The 26,982-nt window shown below is 44.3% G+C and overlaps 2 protein-coding genes across 4 annotated transcripts; both read left to right on the top strand.

The window, feature by feature from the left end:
* Positions 1 to 3,886: 3,886 nt before the first annotated feature.
* LOC110506577 (purine nucleoside phosphorylase-like) lies at positions 3,887 to 11,144 on the top strand. Of its 3 annotated transcripts, XM_021586304.2 has the most exons (6): positions 3,887 to 4,009; positions 7,308 to 7,477; positions 8,250 to 8,353; positions 8,750 to 8,925; positions 9,414 to 9,604; positions 10,774 to 11,144. In XM_021586304.2, exons 1-6 carry the CDS (start codon positions 3,987 to 3,989, stop codon positions 10,968 to 10,970), a joined length of 861 nt encoding a protein of 286 aa, XP_021441979.2. In that variant the 5' UTR covers positions 3,887 to 3,986; the 3' UTR covers positions 10,971 to 11,144. The 3 variants fall into 3 exon arrangements, with proteins under 3 accessions (XP_021441979.2, XP_021441980.2, XP_036820369.1); XM_021586305.2 differs by lacking the exon at positions 3,887 to 4,009 and having other exon boundaries at positions 7,360 to 8,399; XM_036964474.1 differs by lacking the exon at positions 3,887 to 4,009 and having other exon boundaries at positions 7,360 to 8,353.
* Positions 11,145 to 14,734: 3,590 nt separating this feature from the next.
* LOC110506578 (calretinin-like) lies at positions 14,735 to 26,327 on the top strand. The gene is made up of 11 exons (XM_036964393.1): positions 14,735 to 14,958; positions 19,957 to 20,033; positions 20,337 to 20,426; positions 20,643 to 20,723; positions 21,572 to 21,628; positions 21,794 to 21,871; positions 21,970 to 22,025; positions 22,131 to 22,170; positions 22,809 to 22,862; positions 24,653 to 24,724; positions 25,632 to 26,327. Exons 1-11 carry the CDS (start codon positions 14,865 to 14,867, stop codon positions 25,746 to 25,748), a joined length of 816 nt encoding a protein of 271 aa, XP_036820288.1. The 5' UTR covers positions 14,735 to 14,864; the 3' UTR covers positions 25,749 to 26,327.
* Positions 26,328 to 26,982: the final 655 nt, after the last annotated feature.

Consider the following 26,982-nt stretch of genomic DNA (forward strand, 5'->3'; position numbering starts at 1 on the left):
TGTGTTAAACAAAGCTTTCTTAGTGTCCAACAAACTATCTCTACCCTTAACCTTGTTCTGAACACCTCCAAAACAAAGGTTATGTGGTTTGATAAGAATAATGCCCCTCTCTTAAGAGCTTGAGGTAGTCACCTCTTACACCTCATACAAGTACTTGAGTGAGTATGGCTAGACAATACACTGTCCTTCTCTCAGCACATATCAAAGCTGCAGGCTAAAGTTAAATCTAGACTTGATCGCTCCTCTTTCACCCAGTTGCCAAACTAAACCTGATTCAGAAGACCATCCTACCCATGCTAGATTACAGAGACATCATTTATAGATCGGCAGGTAAGGGTGACCTCGAGCGGCTAGATGTTCTTTACCCTTCGGCCATCAGATTTGCCACCAATGCTCCTTATAGGACACATCACTGCACTATACTCCTCTGTAAACTGGTCATCTCTGTATACCTGTCACAAGACCCACTTTTTGATGCTTATTTATAAAACCCTCTTAGGCCTCACTCCCCCCTATCTGAGGTATCTACCGCAGCCCTCATCCTCCACATATAACACCCGTTCTGCCAGTCTCATTCTGTTAAAAGTCCCCAAAGCACACACATCCCTGGGTTGCTCGTCTTTTCAGTTTGCTGCAGCTAGCGACTGGAACGAGCTGCAACAAACATTCAAACTGGACAGTTTTATCTCAATCTCTTCATTCAAAGACTCAATCATAGACACTCTTACTGACAGTTGTAGTTGCTTTGCGTGATGCATTGTTGTCTCTATCTTCTTGCCCTTTGTGCTGTTGTCTGTGCCCAATAATGTTTGTATCATGTTTTGTGCTGCTACCATGTTGTGTTGCTACCATGTTGTTGTCATGTTGTGTTGCTACCATGCTGTGTTGTCATATGTTGCTTCCTTGCTATGTTGTTGTCTTAGGTGTTGTCTCCCGGGTGGCGCAGTGGTTAAGGATGCTGTACTGCAGCGCCAGCTGTGCCATCAGAGTCCCTGGGTTCGCGCCCAGGCTCTGTTGTAACCGGCCGCGACCGGGAGGTCCGTGGGGCGACGCACAATTGGCCTAGCATCGTCCGGGTTAGGGAGGGATTGGTCGGTAGGGATCTCCTCGTCTCATCGCGTGGCGGGCCGGGCGCAGTGCTAGCCAAGGTTGCCAGGTGCACGGTGTAGCCTCCGACACAGTGCTTCCGGGTTGGATGCGAGCTGTGTTAAGAAGCAGTACGGCTGGTTGGGTTGTGTATCGGAGGATGCATGACATTCAGCCTTCGTCTCTCCCGAGCCCGTACGGGAGTTGTAGCTACTACAACAATTGGATACCACGAAATTGGGGAGAAAAAGGGGTAAAATTAAAAAAAAAAGTAAATAGGAATTTGTTCTTAACTGATTTGCCTAGTTAAATAAAGGTTAGTAATGTATTAAAAAAAATACACCTTAACCCTTACCTGTTTCACTTGTCTTTGTGCTTGTCTCCTCCAGGTGTTACCCATCTTCCTTCCCCATGTGTTCTCTGTTTGTTTGTTGCCAGTTCATTTTGTTTTGTCAAGCCTACCAGTGGTTTTCCCGTGCTCCAGTTTTTCTCTAGTTCCTGTTTCTAGTTTTCCCAGTTTTGACCATAATGCCTGCCCTGACTCTGAGCCTGCCTGCTGTTCTGTACCTTGTCACACCACCCTGGATTACTGACCCCTGCCTGCCCTGAGCCTGTACCTTTTGTACTCTGCTCTGGATTACTGACCTCTGCCTGCCCTTGACCTGTCGTTTGCCTGCCCTCCTGTTTAGTAATAAGCTTTTGTTACTTCGAAACTGTCTGCATCTGGGTCTTCTCCTGAGCCTTGATATCAACAACATTGTAGTTACTCCACAATACTAACCTAATTGAAAGTATGAAAAGAAGCAAGCCTGTACAGAAAGAAAATGTGGCAAAGAAATTAACTTTATGTCCTGAATACATCACTGAGTAACATTCTTCATATTTTCAAGAATGTTGGTGGCTGCATCATGTTATGGGTATGCTTGTAATCGGCAAGGACTAGGGAGTTTTATTCGGATAAAAACAAACGGAATAGAACTAACCACAGGCAAAATCCTAGAGGAAAACCTGGTTTAGTCTGCTTTCCAGCAGACACTGGGAGACAAATTCACCTTTCAGCAAGACAATAACCTAAAACACAGGGGCCAAATATACACTGGAGAGACTGGCCTAGTTACAGTTTCGGCTTAGTTCATCTTGAAAATATATGGCAAAACTTTAAAATGGCCGTTTAGCAATGACCAACAACCCATTTGACAGAGCTTGAAGAATTAAAAAAATAATAATGTGTAAATATTGTACAATCCAGGTGTACAAAGCTCTTAGAGACTTACTCAGGAAGACTCACAGCTGTAATCGCTGTCAAAGGTGATTCTAACATGTATTGACTCAGGGGTATGAATACTTATGTAAATTAGATATTTATGTTTTTAATTTTCAATAAATGTCATTATGGGTTACTGTGTGTTGACATTTTTTTTTAAATTCAGGCTGTAACAACAACATGTGGAACAAGTCAAGGGGTATGAATACTTTCTGAAGGAGCAAAACTGAAATAGCCCATCATTTATTTTAAAAAATGGGTCAATGAATGGGAAACATTTCAGAAAGTTGATTGTCAAAAAACAGTGCAAGAAGACATTACTCTTCAAACACACGCATCCAATTCGCTGTCAATCAATGCAGCGATCAACACAGGACTGTATGTGATTTGAGGGTGTGAGCCGAATCGAGGGGCGGAAACGAGGGGCGGGAAATCAGAACAGGGGAAGCTCTCCTGATGGATGAGACACCTGAAAGTTGTCTTTCTTCATATTTGACCGCCGTGACAAAGTTTTCTAAATAACATAACTACTACATATTCGCCATCTGCAACACTGTAAAAAACGCTTCACTAATCACTAAAAGCGAAAACTGGGCAGCATCCTCGAATGCTGCACCTCTGGAATTTAATTTGTTAGCTAAGCTGTTAGCTCTGAGTTTCAGGGCAGCGGCTTGTACTAGCTCCAGTTACAATGAAATAATGCATTTCCAGTAACAGCATAGTCAAATACAAGTTAACAAAGGTAATACCAACACACTGATGAACTGTTAGGTATGCGTAACTGGCAGTAAGGGAGTCAGGTGTAGGAGAGCAGAAGTTGGGTAGCCAAAGGAGCCTTTTATTTCCGCGAACAAAACACACGGCACTAAGAACACTAAACACAATATGGGTTGACATAACCCAGCGTAACCAGCCTAGTGTGCACATACACGAAACAACAAACAATTCCACACACAGACATGGGGGGGAACAGAGGGTTATGTACACGTCTAATACTGAGGGAATTGAAACCAGGTGTGCAGGAAAACAAAACAAGACAAATGGAAAAATGAAAGGTGGATCGGCGATGGCTAGAAAGCCGGTGACGTCGACCGCCAAACGCCGCCCGAACAAGGACTTCGGCAGAAGTCGTGACATGAACACTGTCGGGTATTTTAATGTCACGATGACGAGAAAAGGGTGTTTTTAATATTGATTAAGTAGTATCCTCTTGAGTGAAGTCGTATTTTCCTGCATTCTAAGAGCAGTGTATGAACCATATATATATTTAATTTTTTATTTCACCTTTATTTATTAACCAGGTAGGCTCGTTGAGAACAACTTGTCATTTGCAACTGTGACCTGGCCAAGATAAAGCAAAGCAGTTCGACACATACACATATATATATTTACTTATTTTATTTATATTTTTTGTGGCCTCTTGGGGCCCCCACAGGCCTGGGCCAAGGGGCTTCAGCCCCGGTAAACCCTTGCATTAAGCCGGCCATGGCCCTCAAACCAGTCCACGTGCTGCACTATTGTCAATCCACCCCGTGAGCAAATCATTCCACCCCCATCTTTCAAGCGGAAAGCTGTATCACTTCGCATCAAGACAGCGAGAGAAATAAATCTAACAATTTCCTCAACCGCCGCCGACATGTCATCCACCAGCGAGAGCAGGTACGATAAATAAACGAATACATGATATTAGGCTGGGTCAGAAGGAATAAACCTTAATCTATCACCTCTTATAAACATGTTTCGCCTATTCGAATTAACCATTAACTCGGGCACAACCAGATCATTGCCATAGCAACGGCGATCATTCCTGGTAGATAATTTGAGATTTCAGTGAGAAAGCGCAAGAATTATGTGGCGGCAGTAGCTCTCGTTTCTCATAACGGCCCCGGTCAAAGTGACAGGAACATGGCCAAAACGTCCTTCCCATATTATACAAGGTGGATGGAAGGAAATAGACTACAGATAGCCAGTTTGAATTCGATGAGAGTTTACCTATATTGAACACAATAAAACCACGCTGCAGCCAAAACACTGCAGGCTATGCAGGCACAATATTAGGCTATAAACCTATTCTCTTAGAAAAAGGGTTTCAAACGTGTTCTTCGGGGGACCCAATAGGCAGTGGTGTAAAGTACTTAAGTAAAAATACTTAAATGTACTACTTAAAATGGTCCAGTACACACACTTATCAAGAGAACACCCTGATAATCCCTACTGCTTCTGATCTGGCAGACTCACTAAACACAAATGCTTCGTTTGTGAATGGTATCTGAGTGTTAGAGTGTACCCCTGGCTATCCATAAATTAAAATCAACAAGAAAATGATGCCATCGGGTTTGCTTAATATAAGGAATGTGAAATTATTTATACTTTTTATATTTTTATTTTTATATTTTTTAATTAAATTAACTTTTGACACTTAAGTATATATAAAACCAAATACATGTGGACTTTCACTCAAGTAGTATTTTACTGGCTCATTTTCTATTGAGGTATATTTACTTTTACTCAAGTATGACAATTGGGTACTTTTCCCACCACTGTCCCTTGCCGGTTCCAAGTAAAACCCCTTTTGGTTCCAGGTAGAACCATTTTGGGTTCCATGTCGAACCCTCTGTAGAACGGGTTCTACCTGGAAGCCGAAACAGTTCTACTTGGAACCCTTACCTACCCTAACCTAACCATAATCCTTAATAGTGTGCAATCTTTTTGTAAATACCTTATAAATAGTTGAATATGGACCGTATTAAAGTGTAACTGTCTATTTAGCATACAAACTACAGAGGCTGCTCACCCTACAAAAAACAATGCTAAAACATGCAGAATTCCACTGCATAATTTCAAGATGCCAACTTGAAAACTCATCAGTCACTGGAGTTGTTTTCCTGCACAGCTACAGGAGGGACTAGGCTAGGGAGAGGTTAGAATTCAGAGTACATGCCTCTCTAGGCTGCTCCTGAGAGGAAATACTGTATATCAGGGCTTTTCGTTGTAGCCTACATTAGGCTAGGCCTGTTTGGTATTCAAATGCTCTGAACGAGGCTGCTGTGCTGTGGTCGGTCCTTCTTCTGTATTCATAGCGCAAGGGACAGGGACTTTTCCAGAGCGACCGTCAGGACCTTCGACAGCTCTGTGTAGGAGGGAAGGCATGGGGCGATCTTGGGCAATCTAGTTTACCCTGTAATACACTCGGTGCTCATTGTTTGTTTTCTAGTTTCTTAGTACTTTTCTGGTTTCTCAGACATGAGCAGTCGTGCAAGTTGAGCCTGTGGAAGCCCCATGTGGCAGGTGATTTTTTTTTTACTGATAACTAGATGCAAAGAATTCCAGTAGTCTGGTCTTTCTGGTTCAACACACATGTGAGTGGTGATGTGTGTGAGTGTATGTGTGTTTGTGTGTGTGCATTCCCTGTGTGTAGTGGAAAATAGCTATTTTACATTTTCGGCAAGTCATCATAATCTTTGGGCAACAAAAATATATTACCGACTTGCCCAATGGGCAAATGTCTTTGAGGCCTGAATGTCAATTACTGCATTCTATAGGATGAACTATACTAGAATATACTACTTGCTTCTTTTGCTTGTTTAGTTCGCCTTAACTTGTTTAGTTCGCCTTAACATTGTTCCCTTTCCTATAGCACTTCCTCTAGCTACCTTTTCTTGCATCCTCTCACTCATTACTGCCTTTAAGAGCTCTATACACCAAGAGAGAGGGAGAGCATTAACCACACAGACCCATTACAGCATTTAAGAGCTCTATACACTGAGAGAGAGGGAGAGCATTAACCACACAGACCCATTAAAGCATTTAAGAGCTCTATACACTGAGAGAGAGGGAGAGCATTAACCACACTGACCCATTACTGCCTTTAAGAGTTCTGTACACCGAGAGAGAGGGAGAGCATTAACCACACTGACTCATTACTGCCTTTAAGAGCTCTATACACTGAGAGAGAGGGAGAGCATTATTAACCACACTGACCCATTACTGCCTTTAAGAGCTCTATACACCGAGAGAGAGGGAGAGCATTATTAACCACACTGACCCATTACTGCCTTTAAGAGCTCTATACACCGAGAGAGAGGGAGAGCATTAACCACACTGACTCATTACTGCCTTTAAGAGCTCTATACACTGAGAGAGAGGGAGAGCATTAACCACACTGACCCATTACTGCCTTTAAGAGCTCTATACACTGAGAGAGAGGGAGAGCATTAACCACACTGATTGCTCTCTTCAATGGCTTCTCATGTCAGAGAACTCCATCCCCACAGACCATCTGTCTGTCTGTCTGTCTGTCTGTCTGTCTGTCTGTCTGTCTGTCTGTCTGTCTGTCTGTCTGTCTGTCTGTCTGTCTGTCTGTCTGTCTGTCTGTCTGTCTGTCTGTATGTCTGTCTCCCTCTCTCTCTCTCTCTCTCTCTCTGTCCTTGCCTTCAGGACAGAGTGAGAGATGTCTACTCACCCAGTGAATTGAATTGATTGAATTTGATGAATTTCTCAAGCCATTCCACCCCCCATGACCAAGGCTATCACAAGCGCGTTTATCCCTGCTGGCTGACTGGGCCAGAGGGTTGGGGGTTTATTTACGCATTCTAACCCTCCGATCAGGCTTCAGGGCCCACTTGTTGGAAGTGCATGTGTGTGTATGCACACACACACTCATACATCACCACCCACGCGTGTGTTGAGTATCGCATTTTGATGTGTGTGTAAGGGACGGCTTGCTTGCTGTGCTCCAGTGGATTTGCTTATGGAGGCCTCTCAGACTGTGATTCATCACCATCCTGCCAAGTTACCCTGCCCAGGGCCTGAGCTAAATGCTCCACTGCAGGAGTGGGACAAAACTGCATTTACACCCCCCAAATCCTTCCCTTTGCCCCTAACCCTTCATTGTTGGCCCTTTCTTTCTTCTCCCTCTCGCTCTCTCTTTTTATCACTATCTCTCTCCACTTCGCAGGTACACCTATGAGCAGTACAAGGAGACAGCTGATTGGCTGCTGGAGCGTACGCAGCACATGCCCAAGGTGGCCATCATCTGTGGTTCTGGACTGGGAGGGCTGGCAGACTTACTGGAGAATAGTGTAGCCTTCCCTTATAAAGACATCCCTCACTTCCCTCAGAGCACAGGTACAGTACACACACACAACCTTGAGGACTTCTTATCTCTGACACTGTGTTGTGAGTCTGTAGCTTAACATCTTCTTCACCTCACATGACTACATTGCATAATAACGTTCTAACGCCATGTCATCAACATTGGTCCCAGGTGACATCATTAATGAGGGAACATGGTGAGTAGTTGGGGGGGTGGGGGGTAGCTGGGTTGTTTTCCTACTCAGACGTAAGCTCTGGGGTACAGGGCTTAATCACCCCTCAGGGGTTAGGGGAACTGGCCCTGCCACTGATGAGACACACAGGGAGAGGCCCACCTACTAAACACACACACCAAACTCCACCATACTGCACACCAGGTAGACTGGTCTGTTAGTGCTTTGTCCTGCAACTTGACACCCTGTCCTCATCTGTCTGCCTTAATCCCATCCCATGTAGGGTAACATACGTGTGTATGTATGTGTGTGTGTGTTTGCGTGCGCGTGTGTGTGTGCAACACCTCGTCGGATCCAAATCTGGCAAGGAAGTTGGTGTATTTTAGTGTGAATGTGCCAGTGCACCACAAGCTGCCGGTGGCACCTTAATTGTGGAGGACAGACTCCTAGTAATGGCTGGAACGGAATTATGGAATGGTATCAAACACATCAAACACATGGTTTCCATGTTGTTGATACCATTCCATTCACTCCATTCCAGCCATTATTGTTAGCCGTCCTCCCCTCAGCAGCCTTCTGTGCCGTGCACGTATTTGTGTATCGCTCTCTTTTTCTCTCCCTCTTTCTATCAGTGCCAGGCCATGCTGGGAATCTGGTGTTTGGGGAGCTGCAAGGGAAGGCCTGTGTTTGTATGCAGGGCAGGTTCCATTACTATGAGGGCTACAGCATCGCCATGGTTAGACTGCCTCTTCCGCTCTGAAACACAAGGCAACACATATACAGTACATACCATGCTGTGATTGCTATGCTTCCCATAAAAAGTATTTTGAAGACAAATTGCTGTAAAATAAAGACATGCAGTAAACATAGGTCCTGCTTAGACAGTATCAGTTACATGAGCTTGTTACATAGTACTGTATTGGATTTTGCTGTGTCGCTGTCCAACATGAAGCTCCTAGACTATGACCACAGGGCTGGCAGATGACATTATAGTTGGGACAGCAGTGGGGCTGCTGAGTCCTAAGTAAAGACAGCTGATTAATGTGATGATGCTCTCTGTCACTCCAAGACATTGTAATGGTGTAGGTCCACTCTGACTGCTGAAGTACTGTATATTCTGTGTGTTGTGCAGGTGACGTACCCGGTGCGTGTGTCTACTCTGCTTGGGGTGGAGACGTTGATAGTGACCAACGCTGCAGGAGGACTGAACCCTAAGTTCAATGTTGGTGACATCATGTTGATCAGAGACCACATCAATATGCCTGGCCTGGCCGGCATCAACCCTCTGAGGGGACACAACGATGACAGGTGAGACACCTAAACTATGAGACAGTCAAACAGGTCCCTTTGATCATCAGTGAGCCACCCAAACACCGAGGCCAAATGACCATAAATGACACCCTATTCTATGGGGATCTGTCCTATGCACTTTGTACTATATTGAGAATAGAGTGTAATTTGAGATTTGTCATGTTTGAGTCTGAACTAGCAATTCAAGTGCCTCTCAGCAGTCATCACTAAGCCACTGATAATGAGATGTCGATAACCTAAATGGAGTTATGGCGATAATGAGTCATTTCGCTGTGATGAGCTCTTATTACCATCATTAGGTGCTTTGATTGTTGAAGGTATGTGTGGACTATAAAAAAGTACACTTTAGCATGTGAGGTTTTGTGGTGTATGTTTTAGAGGGTTCAGTGTGTGTGTTAAGTCTACTGCTCTGTGTGTGTGTGTGTGTGTGTGTGTGTGTGTGTGTGTGTGTGTGTGTGTGTGTGTGTGTGTGTGCGCGAGTGTAGGTTTGGTGTGCGGTTCCCCTGCATGTCGGATGCGTATGATGCAGACCTGGGCCGTTTGGCTCGAGAGGTGGCGGAGGAGCAGGGCTGTTCCTCTTTCCTCCAACAGGGGGTGTACTGCAATGTGGGCGGCCCCGCTTTCGAGACAGTGGCAGAGAGCAAGATACTGCTGAGCCTGGGGGCAGACGCTGTGGGTGAGTACAAAACACTGATTTATGGTCAGCTTTCAGATCTGTGCTAAAGGGAAACTTGTATCTTCAGGGAGCACATCAGGCATCTGATATGTATACTGTCTTCTGACTGAGGAAATGAAGAAGGCTCTCCCCAAGAGCACTCCTTCTGAAAGAGAGCGACCCGGCTCTACATATTTTACTGGTTTGTGACTCACTGACACCGCCCCCCGGGAAGAGGGGAATAAAGCAGCCAAAGAACGAACACACAGGAACTTTATTTAAACACACTGAGGAAGATGAATATAGGGATGCATATTGGGGATGTACATGGGGATGAAAAGTGGGAGAGGTTGTGGAATGGTAGTGGATTTTGGGCATGCGCACCATCCCACAAATCCAGAGTCCAGTTGTTGATGGGCAGATACCTGCTTAAGGGAGACTGCAAGTATTGTGTGACCTGTATCATCAAGAGGATGGGCAAATGTCCGGCCACCTACTAACCTCCCTAGCAACCAACCAGGGCACATCTCACACAGGTCAGGGAGAGTTTGAAAGGCAGGTTTATGGGGCCCCCTAGACTCTAAGGCTCCAGTTGTGGGTGATGGGGAGTGGAGTGTGAAGCTCAGGGTTGTGAGGTGCTAATACCAGTCACTGGATTTTGTAATACTATCTAACCAATGACACCATCAATAAAACACAGACATACACACACATGAAGAGGTGCATGCAGCTAGAAACAGTATTAGGAACAAACAAACGGATGTTAACAGAAAACGTCAGGTGCTCCTCTCTCTCTAACACACAACATCAGGTGACATCCCACTGGGTACACACAATCAACATTGTTTCCACGTAATTTCAATGAAACCAACGTGGAATAGACGTCTGTGTCCAGTGTGGTATCTATGCCAATGGGGTCAGCTTCAGGGGTCACAGTTCAATTGATCTGAACCCCGAGTGGTGTCAGTTAGAGGGTAACAGGTTGACAGGGAGGAAGCTGTACATGTTATCCTTTGACATATCTAATTTTCTAGGTCTCCCCCTCCCCCTATCTTTCCCTTCCCCTCTTTATCCCCTGTCTTTACACACCCACACCCTCCTATATCACTTTCTTTCTCTCCCTCTGTCTCCCTCTGACCTCTCCCTTTTAACTCTGTCTTGCTCCCTGTCTCTCGCGCCCTCTCACTCAGGTATGAGTACAGTGCCAGAAGTGATTGTGGCTCGTCACTGTGGTCTGCGTGTGTTTGGCCTGTCTCTCATCACCAACCGCGTGGCGTCAGAGTATGGCAGCCAGGACCGCGCTAACCATGAGGAGGTGCTGGAAATCACCCAGCGACGCACACAGGACCTGCAGAAACTCATCATCAACCTCCTGGCCCGAATATAGATACACACACTATCTGATAGTGATGTTCAATTTCTTATTGATTTATTTCACCTTTATTTAACCAGGTAGGTTAGTTGAGAACAAGTTCTAATTTAAAACTGCAACCTGGCCAAGAAACATGGAATAAACAAACATACAGTCAATAATACAGTAGAAAAAGTCTATATACAGTGGTGGCAAATGAGGTAGGATACGGGAGGTAAGGCAATAAATAGGCCATGGTGGCGAAGTAATTACAATATAGCAATTAAACACTGGAATGGTAGATGTGCAGAAGATGAATGTGCAAGTAGAAATACTGGGGTGCAAAGGAGAAAGATAAATAAATAAATACAGTATGGGGATGAGGTAGTTGGATGGGCTGTTTACAGATGGGCTATGTACAGGTACAGTGATCTGTGAGCTGCTCTGACAGCTGGCGCTTGAAGCTAGTGAGGGAGATATGAGTCTCCAGCTTCAGTGATTTTTGCAGTTCATTCCAGTCATTGGCAGCAGAGAACTGGAAGGAAAGGCGGCCGAAGGAGGAATTGGCTTTGGGGGTGACCAATGAAATATACTTGCTGGAGCGCGTGCTACGGGTGGGTGCTGCTATGGTGACCAGTGAGCTGAGATAAGGTGGGGCATTACCTGGCAAAGACGTATAGATGACCTGGAGCCAGTGGGTTTAGCGACGAATATTAAGCGAGGGCCAGCCAACGAGAGCACACAGGTCGCAGTGGTGGGTGGTATATGGGGCTTTGGTGACAAAACGGATGGCGCTGTGATAGACTGCATCCAATTTGCTGAGTAGAGTGTTGGAGGCTATTTTGTAAATGACATCGCCAAAGTTGAGGATCGGCAGGATGGTCAGTTTTACGAGGGTATGATTGGCAACATGAGTGAAGGATGCTTTGTTGCGAAATAGGAAGCCGATTCTATATGTAATTTTGGATTGGAGATGCTTAATGTGAGTCTGGAAGGAGAGTTTACAGTCTAACCAGACACCTAGGTATTTGTAGTTGTCCACATATTCTAAGTCAGAACCATCCAATACTGTCAGTTTAATAAAAACTAAGGACAGCTTGAATCAGAGAGATACGAGTGTATCTGATTCCACACCCTGTTTTCCAAATCAGTATTTGTGAGTTATTAATATGTGCCTGAGATTGAGAGGACTTGGAACTCAACTCCACCTTATTATTGTCCACAACTGATTATTCTTTCTTAAGTAATATCTTATTTTCTTGAAAAAGCTGACACTGATATTCCATTCAGTCAAAAGTCCTTTTTGTAACTATCTTTCTAAAAATAAATGAATATATTATATTATAGTACTGTTATCTGTTATTGTACTGACAGTATTGACAGTTTTTATTTATTCATATAAAAGTTTTTATTCTATGAACATAATGCCTCTTTCTGCTGTTGTTGCCTTGCTTATAACCCTGCATCTCTTCTGAAACACTCTTGTGAAATAAAAGGCACCATTCCAATCATGTGTGTTACCTCTATGTTCAACTACTTTAAATTCATCAATCTATTGATCAAATGGTTTGGTAAGTTAAACCAGTATTGCTTCTCTGATCATGCTACATAGAAAGAGAAGGAAGAGAGGAAGAGTGGGAATGGGGAGATGGAAAGATGCTAGAGTAAGTCTCATTGATCCAAGCAGGAGATGTTCTGGTGAAACTACAGAAGACAAGAAAGGTATTGTCATCAATAACATGGATCAATAACCAAATGGAGAGAGGGAGGGAGTTAGAAGGATAGTGAGGAACTAGAGAGAAATTATGAAGGGAGAAAAGGAGAGTATTGCAGTTGCATAGAGGGGATGACAGGCAGGATCTACTGTAAGCAATATGACCTCTTGCTTTAGGATGAACTCCCTGAACACCCACCCTAAACACACACATGCCTAATGGACACACACACGTCACGCATACTCTCATCCCACGTAGTTCTACCCCAGCTATGGAGTTAAAAAAAAAATCAATTTCAGAAATGAAATTAAAATGGTCTGAAAGCCTGTTATACACCTGCCCACCTCCTTTATGCCCCCTCCCCCATGTCCCCTATTGTGTTAAAATATGCACATCATTTTTTTATTAATATCTATCACATTCTAGCCATTTCATCCTCACTCTAATTTACATTTAAATGCTAAATATGCAGATGACGTTTTTTTTAAGGACGTTACCCTGATTGAAATTTACTTTCAAATGATCCATGGAGGGTGCAGTGAGAGATAAAATAATACCCTCACCTTATCAGCAGATGAAATGTAATGGCCTTTCTGATGACCGGATGGTTAAATAAAGGGAGTAGGTCTGAGGATCACTGTACAGTATGTGTGTTAGTGAATGCATACATGCGTGTGTGGGAATATTTTTGTGTTCAGGTAAACCTTGCGTGAGGATTTAAGGGACATATTCACGTGAGAGCTGATCAGTGGTCCATCTACTCTAACTACTACACCCTACTCTCTCTTCCAATCTCTCTATCGCTCCCTCTCCCCCCTCTATCTCTCCTCTCCCCCCTCTCTCTCTCTTCTCCCCCTCTCTCTCTACTCTCCCCCCTCTCCCCTCTATCTCTCCTCTCCCCCTCTCTCTCTCCTCTCCCCAGAGAGATCAGAGCAGAGGGAAAAACTCCTATATACACGGTCTGTAATTATTATTCATACAGTATAGATTTCACAACAGGGGTCCACACACACACTCTCTCTCTTGCTCTCTCTCTATCTCTCTTAATTTCACTCTAATCAATACACAACACTGCTATGTGGAGATAAAATGTTTTTCTCTCTCCATTTCCCCCTTGAAATTTCTCTCTCTCTCTCTCTCTCTCTCTCTCTCTCTCTCTCTCTCGCTCTCTCTCTCTCTCTCTCTCTCTCTCTCTCACACGCACCTTCAGGCTTTATCGAAGCTGCTGGAGCCTCAAATAGAAAGAATGGGAGAAAAGTGAGAAGAAAATAGATAAAGGAGGAGTGGGGATATCCCCCATACCAGAGCCTAAAGACGCTTTATTATACTTTAGTGGCAGTACAATAAAGTCGTCCTACTGGGTGATATGATTTGTGCCAACTATTAGGTTGAATGGCCAAGGAGTCTGAGGAGAAACTTAAATCTAAACAGACCCGATAGAAGAGCGCAGGAGATGAGGCAGTGAGAGAGGGATGCATTGATGGATGGGGGGATAAAATGGGAGTAAATTAGGAATGGTGAGAGAGGGGATAGTACAGTCTTTTTTCAAAGTGATACTTGATAAGTACAGTAAGATCAATGGTGAGGAATTTGGTAGAGCAGAGAGATAAATACTCGTTACCAGAGCACACGCACTCACACACGCACTCTCACTCGCACACACACACATGCGCACACACACACACACACACACACACACACACACACACACACACACACACACACACACACACACACACACACACACACACACACACTTAGTTGGATTCCTACTGTCTTCCTGAGGTGTTGGCCTGTTTGATGGGACAGACTATGTGATGGAATGCTTTGATGTAATTTTTGGCTCATGAGTGCCAGTATATGGGGCCTTTCTCTGTATGATTATATTTCCACAATTCCAATCAACAGAGAGAACTGCCCGTGTTATTCTGTATGGACAGAGCCTGCATGGACAGTGCCATTGAGTATCTCTCATCCCTCTGGGGGGAGTGACAGATCAGTACAGCTCCTGCAGGCTCTCACACTCCTTGGCTCAGAGTACATGCGAGTTCAGAGCCGCTGCGCCCCCGTTCTGTCAGCGTAAAAAGTGCATGCGCCGCGGGGGGGTTTAAAAGCCCCGGCTGAGTACGAGCCGCTGACAGTTTGGAGAGGCTCTGGATCAGACTGGGAACAAGTTAACTCGGGAAGAAGAAGAAAAAGCAGCAGCGACTGAACGATGGCGAGTCAAGCACAGCAGCCCCCTCATCTCCACCTGGCAGAGCTCACCGCGGCGCAGTTTCTCGACATCTGGAAACATTTCGACGCAGACGGTCAGTACTGCTACGGCCAGGGGGTTAAACTTGGGCAGGACTGGACTATGGGCATATCATAGGAGTAGGCTGGTTGTAAATTCAGAATGGTTGGATAGTTATTAAATTGATAGGCTAGTGCTTGGTGGGACAGAGAAAGTGAGCAGATGTGATAGATGAGGGTAGGAAGTCCTGTGTGTTGTACTGCGGGACAGAGGAGCATATGGGTTGTTATTTATACAGCGTCTTGGGAATCTTGGCTGTGATTGTCAGTCAGAGGTCCCTGTGCCCTGTACCCTGTTCCGTGATCATGCACTAATGGAAAGATTTTAAACTTGACACTCCTTTTTAACTTTAATTGCACAATTAGCATATTGAAGTTGTATAAAGGGGCATTTGTGGGGTTTGTAGATATTTGTTGCAGAACTGTCAGGTAAGGAAACATATTTTGAAGTAGCAAAGTAGAAAAGCATTTTCAAATTGTTTAGTTTGTGCATTTTTTCCCACACGAGCGTTATATGAGATTTCAGTCGACACGTAGGCTACATATAATCCCCTATAACCATATTTGCTATTCATAATTTAATTTAGTTCCTCAGTTACGCATCAAACCGCGCCAAGCTGTGGAACAGAAGGGCGCTGCTTTGGACCACATTTGTGGCACTATTTTCTGTGCGTAAAACACGAAAGTCTAATACAGCACTACATTCTTTGAGAGTAAACATGCGTTGTTCTTGCTAGATCATTTATTATATAGAGTGGTGACGTGTGTGCAAAACGGAGTGAATGTTTTTAGCGCTGTTTGTTCGCTGTGAATTATATATGTGCCTGGCTTGTGGCGACCCCAACGAGGCAACCGGATCCGCGCGTCTCCTATGAATGAATCTACAGTAGCCTATGTCATCAACGGGGCTTCTGCCAGGCGCGGTGTATTGACAGGCAGCTTGCCGTGTCCGGTCTGGGAATGGGAAGGAGTGGAGCGGGAGAGGGGGGGGGGGGGGGGGGGGGGGGGGGTGGGGGGGTAGTGCAAGCACTAGATACTGGGCGGTTATGGGTGTGACTGACTGCAAATCGATGGCCTAGTCGCGGGTATGGTGTGCGTCACTGTGCGCTAGAGCTGGTCTCCGTCACACAGCACTCAAAGGTGATCATGAAAGGTTATAAACAGTGATTATAACAGCAGCTATACGAGTTGCTAAATCCCATGACCCTCAGTATCTCTCATTTACGTTTTTGGATTTGAATATATTTCATGGTATAGCACTGCGTTTTCTTTCTTTAATCCATCCATGCATTCATTTCTGCACTGCGCAAAGCATGTTGAATCCTTCTCCCCCATCCCATGGTGGTCCCTTAGGGCCGTTGGAGACGTTCTGCTTGGCAACAAAACGTTTAGACTTACTGAGAGCTCTACTAAACAAGTGCCTGTTGAAGTGTGTAAAGATGTGTCAAAAAGTCTGTGACATTGTGCAAGCTTGACATGTTTCCGCCCCACAGCGCTCACTCTGAGCTCTGCAGCCTCTCACCTAGAGCGTGTAAACAGTCACACCTGAGCAAGCGCATGGATTCTCCGAGCGGCTCAAACACTCCACTGCCCCAGCCGAGGGTTAAATCCGCCCACCGGGTCAACTAAGCCATACGCATCCCTGGCGTGCACTGGGCTGGAATGGACCTAGAAGTAGTAGAGCCAGGGATGAGGAATGAGTGCAATTACACACACACACACACACACACACACACACACACACACACACACACACACACACACACACACACACACACACACACACACACACACAAATAGAGACAAATAGGTCTCACTGTTCGCTGTGAATACATGAATGCATCTAAGGCTTTTCAGGGATGTCGTGCCAGTGATCCATCTGTGAGAGGCAGAGGTGGTTAACAGAAACATATTGCGGCCAAGCGGGTTTGTGTCAGTCTGTCAAACCGAATCCGTGTGCCAATCTGTGTCCATAGTCTCATACATGATAAAATGGGACTAGAACTGGCGAAAAATAAACTATAGCAAATGTCTAACTAATTTCATGCAATTTGATTTGTGAGTGAGAGTGGCAAACAAAATCAATGGGGGCCCCCTAAAGGGCAGGGCCCCTATGCACATGCCCTTAGTTTAATTTACCAATCTAAAAATGCGTAGCTTCTCGGGCTAATTGAGTGCTGTCGGTGACTGACATAACAAGAGGAAAACTGCTGATGCACAACCACATTTCGAAATTGCGCTTTGTGTATTCTGCTGTTCAAATTCTCAAAAGTAAGAATTAGTTCCTTTTTGGGTCAGGGGCCCCCTAGCGGCCAGGGGACGTAGACAAACCGCCCATGCCCAAGTCCGGCCCTGTGTAAAGACATGGGCATAATTCACATTAAATCCTCACATTGGGAAGAGCAATTAGGATTGTTTGTGATGGTCTGCACATATCTAGCATAATATCCATGTCTCTGGTGAAACTTCTTTACACAGTTAACCAGCCAACTCATTCACTTCCCTCCCACACAGTACAGGAATATGTTTAGTTGTGCTTCTGTGGAGTGATGACATGTTGATATAGAGAGGAGACAGCCCTCAGTCCCTCCATCTGATGGGCTGATTTATTTACATACACAAAGCTTTGTGTTTCTGCAGTGATTTGCTTACATCTCAAAGACCAGCCGAGCCGATGCACAGATGGTGATTTACCTATCAAATACAAAACACAAAGTTAAAAGTTTTACGTTGAAAGTTTTATTAGTTGTACGGGATACGTATTGTATACATCGTCCAACGAAATGCTTACTTGCAGGTTCCTTTTCTACAATGCAACAACAATAAAAAACAGTAAAAAAATAAGAATAAAAACAAAAAAGTGAGCCTGTTGGTATTAGACCACATGCTTCGAAACAGTCTGCCTGAAGGTAAGGGAGAAAACAGCTCGTGGCTGTGGTGTGTGAGGTCCTTGATGATGCTGAGTGCCTTCCTCAGGCACAGTTTCAAGTAGATGTCCTGGATGGGTGGAAGCATGGTCCCAGTGATGCACTCGGCCATCTTCACCACCTGCTGGAGGGCTTTGCGGTTGTGGATGGAGCAATTCCCATACCAGGCCGTGAATCAACCGTTCAGGACGCTCTTGATGGTTCAGCGGTAGAATTTGGAGCAACATGCCAAATTTCTTCAGCTGCTTTAGGAAGGAGAGGTGCTGTTGCACCCTTTTGACAAGAGTGGTGGTGTTGTTGGTCCAAGAAAAGTCCTCTGTGATGTGGATGCTGAGGTACATAAAACTAGTAACTCTCTCTACTGCAGTCCCGTTGATGTGGATCAGGGCATGTTCCCTCCTCTGCTTCCTGAAGTTAACAGTCAACTCTTTTGTTTTGCTGACATTGAGGGAAAGGTTGTTGTCATGATGTCACCACAATGCCAGTTCACTTACCGCCTCCCTATAGGTGAACTAGTCATTGTTGGTTATCAGGCCTACAACTATCGTGTTGTCAGCAAACTTGCTGTACACCATGCGTAGCCAGTCACATGCCTGTCATGTTTGTGAATGTTGCTACAGAATATCTAGTGCCCCAATAAACATCTACCTGACCCCCCACTGTCAATCCCCCAGGCACAAAGCCATTCCACTGTGAATATGTTTCTAATGCCTTCTGAGCTGCAGGCGATACCTGTTTTTAAATATCATTCTGTGGCAACATTACCAGAGAATTTCCACACTTCCCATTCGGAAATGCCACCCTGATCTGCCTAAAGTTTCCAGATGCGAGCAGTACTTTGGTCATGTGACTAATGCAGAACCCCTACCTTCTCCCAACATTGAGCTAACTACAATAATGTAGTTCCCTCTCTTTACCCCCTCTCTCTCTATTGCTGCATCTCTTAGCTATCTCTTCCCATTCTCTCTCTCTGTTTCTCCTTTTCTATCTGCCTGTAGGGTGGTGTGTGATGTGTTTTTCTCCCGTGTGTGTTTGATGGCCTCTGAGTGTTTCTCTCATCTCCCCGATGGGGGAACTCACAGAGCACAGACCTGGGGGAACTCACAGAGCACAGACCTGGGGGAACTCACAGAGTACAAACCGTTAGAGATGTGATCGGCCAAGACAATTTGGAGCTTGTTATATTCTCAATCAGCCTTAAGTATCTACAGCATGTGGGTTGCCCCTACAGTGTGCACACACACACACGCACACGCACACACACACACACATACACACACACACCCACACACTTATCAAGTATCAAATCTCTTTCCCCTCACCATCATTTTCTTCCCCGTGAATTCAGCTATCATTTTATTCCTATGGTGCTATGACACAATAAGTCACATTAAGCCCCTGCCTTTTCAGATCCCTCCCTCTGACCTACCCTCCATTTCTCTCCTCCTCCCTCAATCTCATCCTCCCATCAGATACTGGGCCTGATGGTTTTGCTGGGATATCAGATTAATCCTAGTAAGGACCTGGGAGCTCAGCAGGGTGTGTGTGTGTGTTGGATATAAATATGTGACTCAATGTTATGCTACTGTACTCCTGTGGGAGTCGTGTTGGCCAGATGGACAATATCGTGTGACTGTAGCATTAGGCTAGATAATGAGAGTGTTTTTGTCAAAATGTTTCCATATCATTTAGAGTATGCAAACAGTCATGGTGGTGCTATACAACACTTGAATCTCTGGACTCCTTGTGGACTCGTTGTTCTGGACTTTCATTGAGCTACTTGTTGAGCAAATGGCTTAAAAAAATGCCTCCATATTGAACCCTGTTTTTTTTTACAGTAATGAAACACACACTACATACCAGGGTTCTATCTCAATTCACATCAGCTGTATTGGAGAAGAAGGTCCAATGTCCCTCCCCTTACTTTTTTCTCCAATAGGATTTGAGGAGAGAGAATGCGAGGAAACAAGAAAGATAAATTGAGAAAGTGCCATGTAACTATTATGTTTTCCACAGGTTCAAAAATCAATGTAATCCCCATCTCACTGATCCCAGGAATTACCTTTAACCCTTGGGTATGTTCTACAGGAAATGGCTACATCGAGGGAAAGGAGCTGGAGAACTTCTTCCGGCAGCTAGAGACTGCGCGGAGAGGAACAGGCGTGGTGAGTGGATTTGAATACTTTGAAAATGTATCCTTCCTTCCTTCCTGCCTTAAAGTGAGTGACTGACTCCATCCTAGTCGAGGCAACCTTAAACATTGTATTTAATGAGAAAATGGTCCACTTTTACTTGACTGTCATCATCCATGGTATATTTAGGCTTCTAGATAGGCTAATAGACTAGACAATTTGATATATTATATGCTACAACAACTCATCATCATAGAGAGTCGTTAGGTAGGAAGTCTCTGTTTTAGTCATTTTTGATTTATTCTGTGTGTTTGTGTGTGTGTTTGCCTATTCAAGGATCCCACACATGCTGCCTTTAGAGAGAAAATGAAGGCATTCATGATGAAATTTGACAAGAATGCAGACGGAAGAATCGAGATGTCAGAAGTAAGACTCATACTGTGCACAAGCACATTCAAACTCCTCTGTTGAAATGTCTTCTTACTTTTTATGTTTACCTCTGATGCTATATCTGCATATACTGTACGTTATTTGTTTTGTACACAGTATTGTTGTTGAAATCCGCTTTAATATTGAGTTGGTAGCCAAGTGTACTAATCCTCTCTCTCTATATTTTCTCTCTCTCTCCCTCTTTCTCTCCAGTTAGCTCAGATTCTGCCCACAGAGGAGAATTTCCTGCTTTGTTTCAGAACATTTGTGGGATCCAGTGCAGAATTCATGGCGGTAAGTTGTGTCTGTCTGTGTGTGTGTGTGTGTGTGTGTGTGTGTGTGTGTGTGTGTGTGTGTGTGTGTGTGTGTGTGTGTGTGTGTGTAAGCCCACTGCACTGTACAGTATATCCTGGTATCATTGCTCTCCGATACAGATAACTTTTTGGTGTATTGCTAAGTCTGATCACTTCGTTCCATACACAAAAAACAACACACATCCATCCACACAGTCACAGAATCAATTCCAAGAGAGCTTAGAAATATCAGGGAAACAGGCATCTCCTTGTCTAAAGTGTTTTATATCTAGAAATAACTAGAGAGAGAAAGAGAGATAGGGCGGGGGGCTCCTTTTAACTGTTCTCTGTTGGTGGAGACACGCAAAGTAAGGAGAAGAGAGGATAGACAGAAGGAAGGTGTGTTGCAGTGGTCCAGTGTGCTGGCTACCCTGTGTTAAAAGTGGAGGGGGGAGGGGAACACAGAAGCTATTCTCAGTCTGCCATACATTATGGATTGGTTGCAGGCTTACTGCAGGAGAGTGGGGGGGTGGGGGGTGGGGGAGGGGTGATGTAGTTTGGGCATCCATCTTTGATAAGGTTTCACTCTAGACACGGGTCAGCTGGTAGATTATAACATTATAACACAAATTATATACTTTTCTGTCTCACTCTCTTCACTCTCTTCTGTCTCACTCTCATCCTCTTCTATCTCTGTCTGGCTACATTCTCTCTACCGATTATAGCATCATTACTTTTCTACTTGTGGTTAAAGTAAAGAGGGTTTTAAGGCTTTAGAGTTCTTAATCTCTGTGTTTAAATGCATGTGTACTGTGTTGTAATGAAATGTTAAAAATGCTCTGTCTACAGGCATGGCGAAGGTATGACACTGATCGCAGTGGATACATCGAAGCCAATGAACTGAAGGTAAACAAATGTGTCAAGCTTTTAAACATTCATAACCTTCATTAGTCAATTTCCAAGGACTTGTGCTTGTTGTCAGAGGAGGACCCCTGAGCACTCATCCTTAAACTTTAATGTTGGGTCATTGAGCCAGTTACCAGTGGGGTAACGAGGATCTGTCTTCCTCAGGGTTTCCTGTCAGATCTTCTGAAGAAGGCCAACAGACACTACGATGACAAGAAACTCAACGAGTACACACAGACAATCGTGAGTGTGACACACATACTGTACATGTGTACACAGACACACAGGTTTAACACCGTGTAGTAATGTTACGCCACTCACTGTTGCATTTCACTCTCCAGCTGAAGATGTTTGATCTGAACGGTGATGGGAAACTGGGCCTGTCTGAAATGGCCAGGTGAGTGTATGTGTGTCTTGTTCACCGAGAGACTCTGTGTTATAGTTAAATCCATTTTGAAGTAAAGAATCTGAATGTGAATAATTTTCTTTTATCTCATTTAAGGCTGCTGCCGGTTCAGGAAAATTTCTTGCTCAAGTTCGAGGTGAGACCACACACACACACACACACACACCCCACCCCATCCCCACACCCTACCCCACCCCATCCCCACACCCTACCCCACCCCACACACAAAATCCTTTAGGAATTGGGGCAATGTAGTCATTTGTGAAAGAGTCGGTCACTATGTGAATTAAAGCAGTCTTGACTATAACCCTAAGGTAAAGGTCATACAATATGTATGTCGGCAGATCTATGGTACAATTCAGCTTTATTGCTTTCACTGTACGAGGATTAAACTGTTTATCACAGGAGATGTTTACTGAGTCCGCACCTGGCTAGACTATCACATCGACACCCTTAAAAGTCCTTGTAATGCACTCAAGCACGCATGTTCACACACACGCACGCGCACGCACACACACACACACACGCACGCACGCACGCACGCACACACACACACACACACACACACACACACACCTGTCTGTCAGTTCTGCAGGCTCGTTAATGAAACCAGTTAGACTCCAGTTTGTGAGGAACAGATGCAGGCATTCCCAGGGTGCTACAACTCAATATTAGGAAGGTGTTCCTAATGTTTGGTAAACTCAGTGTATATATATCATGTACAATAGATATTATATTTTTCCTTTCCTTTCACTGTTTTTTCCGTCTCTCCAGGGATGCAAGCTTTCAGCAGAGCAGTTCAACATAATATTCACCTTCTATGACAAGGTAAATGAGCACAGTAGACATATTTGCAGGGAGGGTGTGTGAGAGAGATTGTTTGTATCCCTGTCACTCAAGCTACAAGCTCCATGCAAATGGTCACTTGCACAGGTAAATACTCCAGACACACCTGCGTCTGTATCATTTATTTTGTTAGTGTTACCTTGGTAACCTTCCCAGTAGCGGTGCATGGGTTAAATGAAGGGGGAAGCCAATCCAGAAAAAAAAGCCATATTACAACCTATGTGTTGTGATAACTGCGTTGTTTGCTCTATAACCTGTTAGTTCATATGCCTTGACATCATGATATATAGGTCTAATGCCGAGACAATAATAAGACACAGTGGCAGAATAAATTCAACCACACATTTGTTTCATTACAAAACCGGAGAGCAACATCTGTCCACAGAACAAATTGCATGTAACAGTTACATGACCTACAGCATGGTCAAGCAAGGTATTGTTTCCGACATTTTTGGACTACTAAACAACTATTGATTTGGAACCACAGAGAGTTATTGCAAGATCAAAGAAAACAGGAGCAGCTTGTCAATGTTACTGATTTATGTGTGTGTGTGTGTGTGCCTAAACGGTCTATGACTCTGTCATACAGTACACACTTTTAGTTTTTGTTGTCCTAGGCTATCTTGCTAAAATACTTGCTCGCTAGCTTCCTTTCATAGACAACAATACACCAGGCCAGCTAGTTAACATTAGCATACGACACTCTTTGAAAAAAATATGCTATCTAGAACCTAAAAGGGTTCTTCGGCTATCCCCATAGGAGAACCCTTTGAAGAAACATTTTTGGTTCCAGGTAGAACCTATTTGGTTCCAGGTAGAACCCTTTTGGGTTTCATGTAGAACCCTTTCCACAGTTCTCTTGTGGGGGCAGCCGAAGAACCCTTCTGGAACCCTTTTTTCTAAGAGTGTACATCTAGCTACATGTTGAACTTCCATCCTCTCAGGTCAGGTGCACAATGTATGAATTTATGGATGGATCAGAATCCCCATTATAATCATTGGCCAGTACAGAGAATTAAGTAAAACCACAAGTCCAAATCCCTAATTTAGGAAAGGGCGAACACAACGAGATGCAACAATTCAATTTTTTTTTATGTCATTAATGACATTTGGCTTTGGCTTGTGATGTGATTGGTCTGAAGCCAAATCCAAACTGGTTTCCCTTGACACTTTTTTTTATGGTGAGCTAGCACCATTCACAGCTGAGCTCACTCAGTTTAGCTCAAAGCTGATTGACAATTATTGAATGTATTTTTTATCAAGGGAGGCCAAATGCTCGCTGGCTTCCCTTGAATTCAATGCTATGGGTGGCAACAATGTCATACTCTTTCTGACCAGAGAGCATCAGATAGATACTCTACACATACTGAGACAGAGGGGAGCTGTTTGGTTTGCTCGGATGCTTTCTCTGGTGAGATATATTAATTTCAGCCTCTTGTGAATTGAAGGAAATTTATGAAACACAGAGCGACGAAATATGTATTTTTTCTTGGTCAACTTTTTGGGGAAGCCTGGCTTCCCTTGGCATCCATGAATACATGCCACTGAACCTTCCACAAAGAAAACAGTACAGTAGGGAAGATGTGTACAGTACAGGAGTCTCATACTAATGTCTTTGTAATGACTGAATTGGCAGTTGGTCTGTGAATGATTGATCTGTGTATACTCTGAGTGGGAGGATATCTGAGTGTTTGATTGTTCTTTTAATGAGAATATGATATAAGATGCCCAGCCCCTTTCTGTTGTTTCACTGTTTGTCACTGTTTCACTAGGATGGAAACGGTTACATCGATGAGCAGGAGCTGGATGCACTGCTGAAGGACCTCCATGACAAGAACAAAATGGTAAAGAACAAGAGACTTCACTTATTTACTGACTCATCTTTTGATTAGTTGATTGGTTGATTATGTCATACTGCACCTGGAGTGTTTACAAGATCAGAATGATTGCCAGAACGTTGTGGTCTGGTACAGGTTATGGTCTTCTGAGTTTTTGTTGGATCAGGATGTGGTGTTGCATTGACTGTTAGGGCCATACCCAGCAAACAGGGGACGTCCTGAGGATATTTGGCGACTTTCCCATTAGGTCCCTTAAAGGTTTAGGCACAACGTTATCCCACTGACGTTCTGAGAATGTTCTAGTTCCCAGGATGTCACTGAGGACCATGTCAGGACCTTTTCAGTACATTCTCAGGACTTTCATTTTACTAGTCCTTAGGACGTCGAATGATGGGCCCAAGGGAACATTCTCTGTGGGACCGTTTTATAGTTCCCGGCTTGACCTGGGAATGTTTTTAGCATGTTCTTGGTCCCCTGAAGGTCACCTGAACGTTCTAGTTCCTGGTTTGTCCCCAAGGACGTTTTTAGCACGTTCTTGGGACGTTGTGTCATGAAATAAGTAAATCCCTTGCATTGCCAAAATACAAACAGCTGTGACTGGATCAGTGGTTCACCAATCAGGGCCTTGATAGGCTTGACAACAGTATCAAAAAATGATGTGCAATGAAACTAGGGTGTGCGTGTGCCCTGGGTAGATTTCTCTGTGTGTGTGGTCATTGGGACGTTCCTGGGACCAACCGGGAACTAGACAAAACCTCCAATGGACCATGAGACAATGTCCTGACGACTTCAGCCGACCATTTTGTGAAGTCCTGGGGACGTCCTAATGGCTCATTATTGTTTACAGGGTAGACACCATAGTTAATGATATCATTGGTTGAGGCGCGTCTGTTTCTCTCCCTGTTTGCTGTAGGAGTTGGACTCGACCGGTCTGGTGGGCTATAAGAAGAGCATCATGGCTCTGTCCGACGCGGGGAAGCTCTACCGCACCGAGCTGGAGATCGTCCTCTGCCGCGACTCCACACTGTGATCTTTCACCTCTGACCCCTGACAACCCCCCACTGCCCCCATCTTGGCATTACTAGGTGCATGTATGCCCCCCTCCTCCACTCCAACATCTGTAGAGTGAAAGTGAATGTCCACTTGAAGGCATAAGCAAGACCCTCAGCCCAACTGCCCCACTCTGTTTAACTACCTGTCCCTTACTATGTCCCACCTCACCTCCCCCCTTATCGCAGCGTGGCGCTACCTGATGATGTCATCAGCGTCCGCAGCTTTTTTGTTCTTTTTTTTTTTACATGCAATTCTATAGTGAGTTAACCATTACATATGGAAATAATAGAAGGAATATACGATATGACTATTTATTTGAATGCATATACATTTTGCCTGAATGTCCTTCATACTGTACTCCCTTAGCCTACTCTTTGTTTTTTCACAGTTTGCCTGTAAATCTCTCTCTCTCTCTGTTTCTATTTACCTCTAATCTCAATGCTCCCTCCCGCACTATTCGTTTCAGTCTGTTGCCTTGTTTTTGAATTGGGTTTAGGCTCGTACTGTTTTAGTGGAGATATTATTGAGAGCATCAATAAATATAGCTGATGATCACTTATGTCTCTGCCTTACTCACAACCACAGGGCCAAACTGTCTCTATCCTAACCATGGGATCTCAGTCTGCTAAACTTCTATATCAGCCTATACATCTCTATAAATGCATAGTTAAATCTGTTTCTATGAAGACTTAATCTTGGCCAGGCAAAGGAGAGCTATTTTTCTTTGCCAGCATAATGTGTTTCCTGTGAAGATAAAAGTTCCAATACAGATGTTGGGAGCAGGCGCGTTATCTCCCTGAGCACTCCACTCTCGCTGTTCTAATCTCCAGTTGAAAGCCAGCTTGATGAAGGGAGCCTGCACACTCCATTTTTCATAGATGAGAACTTTCAGAGGTACTTATCTGTCTCTATGGCACACTACGAACACTGAGTGGGTCAAGGCTGGAGGAGATGTGTGACCGAGGGGAGGGATATGAGTGGAGTTAAACAGCCATTCTCCAACACCTGCTAGTCGACTAGTCCTACCATAACAGCCTAACAACCCTTTGAGATCACAAGGGAATTGAAACTCTCAATGAGTTTGTTTACTTACTGTGTCACTTACAAGAAAAACTCCTGATGTTTTTTTGCCTCAGCAGCTCCATCTGAGCCTTTGAGCCTCACTACTTACATGCACATCCCGAATTTGCAGCCAGAGCAATTTAGGGCAC

This window comes from Oncorhynchus mykiss, chromosome 26, assembly GCF_013265735.2.
Source record: "Oncorhynchus mykiss isolate Arlee chromosome 26, USDA_OmykA_1.1, whole genome shotgun sequence".
Taxonomy (NCBI): domain Eukaryota; kingdom Metazoa; phylum Chordata; class Actinopteri; order Salmoniformes; family Salmonidae; genus Oncorhynchus; species Oncorhynchus mykiss.

What these genes read in the sequence shown, in the direction of transcription:
- LOC110506577 (XM_036964474.1), top strand. Translation starts at nt 8,009, where the DNA reads ATGTGCCAGTGCACCACAAGCTGCCGGTGGCACCTTAATTGTGGAGGA. An exon ending in AGGGCTACAGCATCGCCATG is followed by an intron (nt 8,354 to 8,749) that starts GTTAGACTGCCT and finishes TGTGTTGTGCAG; the next exon opens with GTGACGTACCCGGTGCGTGT. An exon ending in CCTGGGGGCAGACGCTGTGG is followed by an intron (nt 9,605 to 10,773) that starts GTGAGTACAAAA and finishes CCTCTCACTCAG; the next exon opens with GTATGAGTACAGTGCCAGAA.
- LOC110506578 (XM_036964393.1), top strand. Translation starts at nt 14,865, where the DNA reads ATGGCGAGTCAAGCACAGCAGCCCCCTCATCTCCACCTGGCAGAGCTC. An exon ending in CCAGTGCAGAATTCATGGCG is followed by an intron (nt 20,724 to 21,571) that starts GTAAGTTGTGTC and finishes CTCTGTCTACAG; the next exon opens with GCATGGCGAAGGTATGACAC. An exon ending in TCGAAGCCAATGAACTGAAG is followed by an intron (nt 21,629 to 21,793) that starts GTAAACAAATGT and finishes TGTCTTCCTCAG; the next exon opens with GGTTTCCTGTCAGATCTTCT.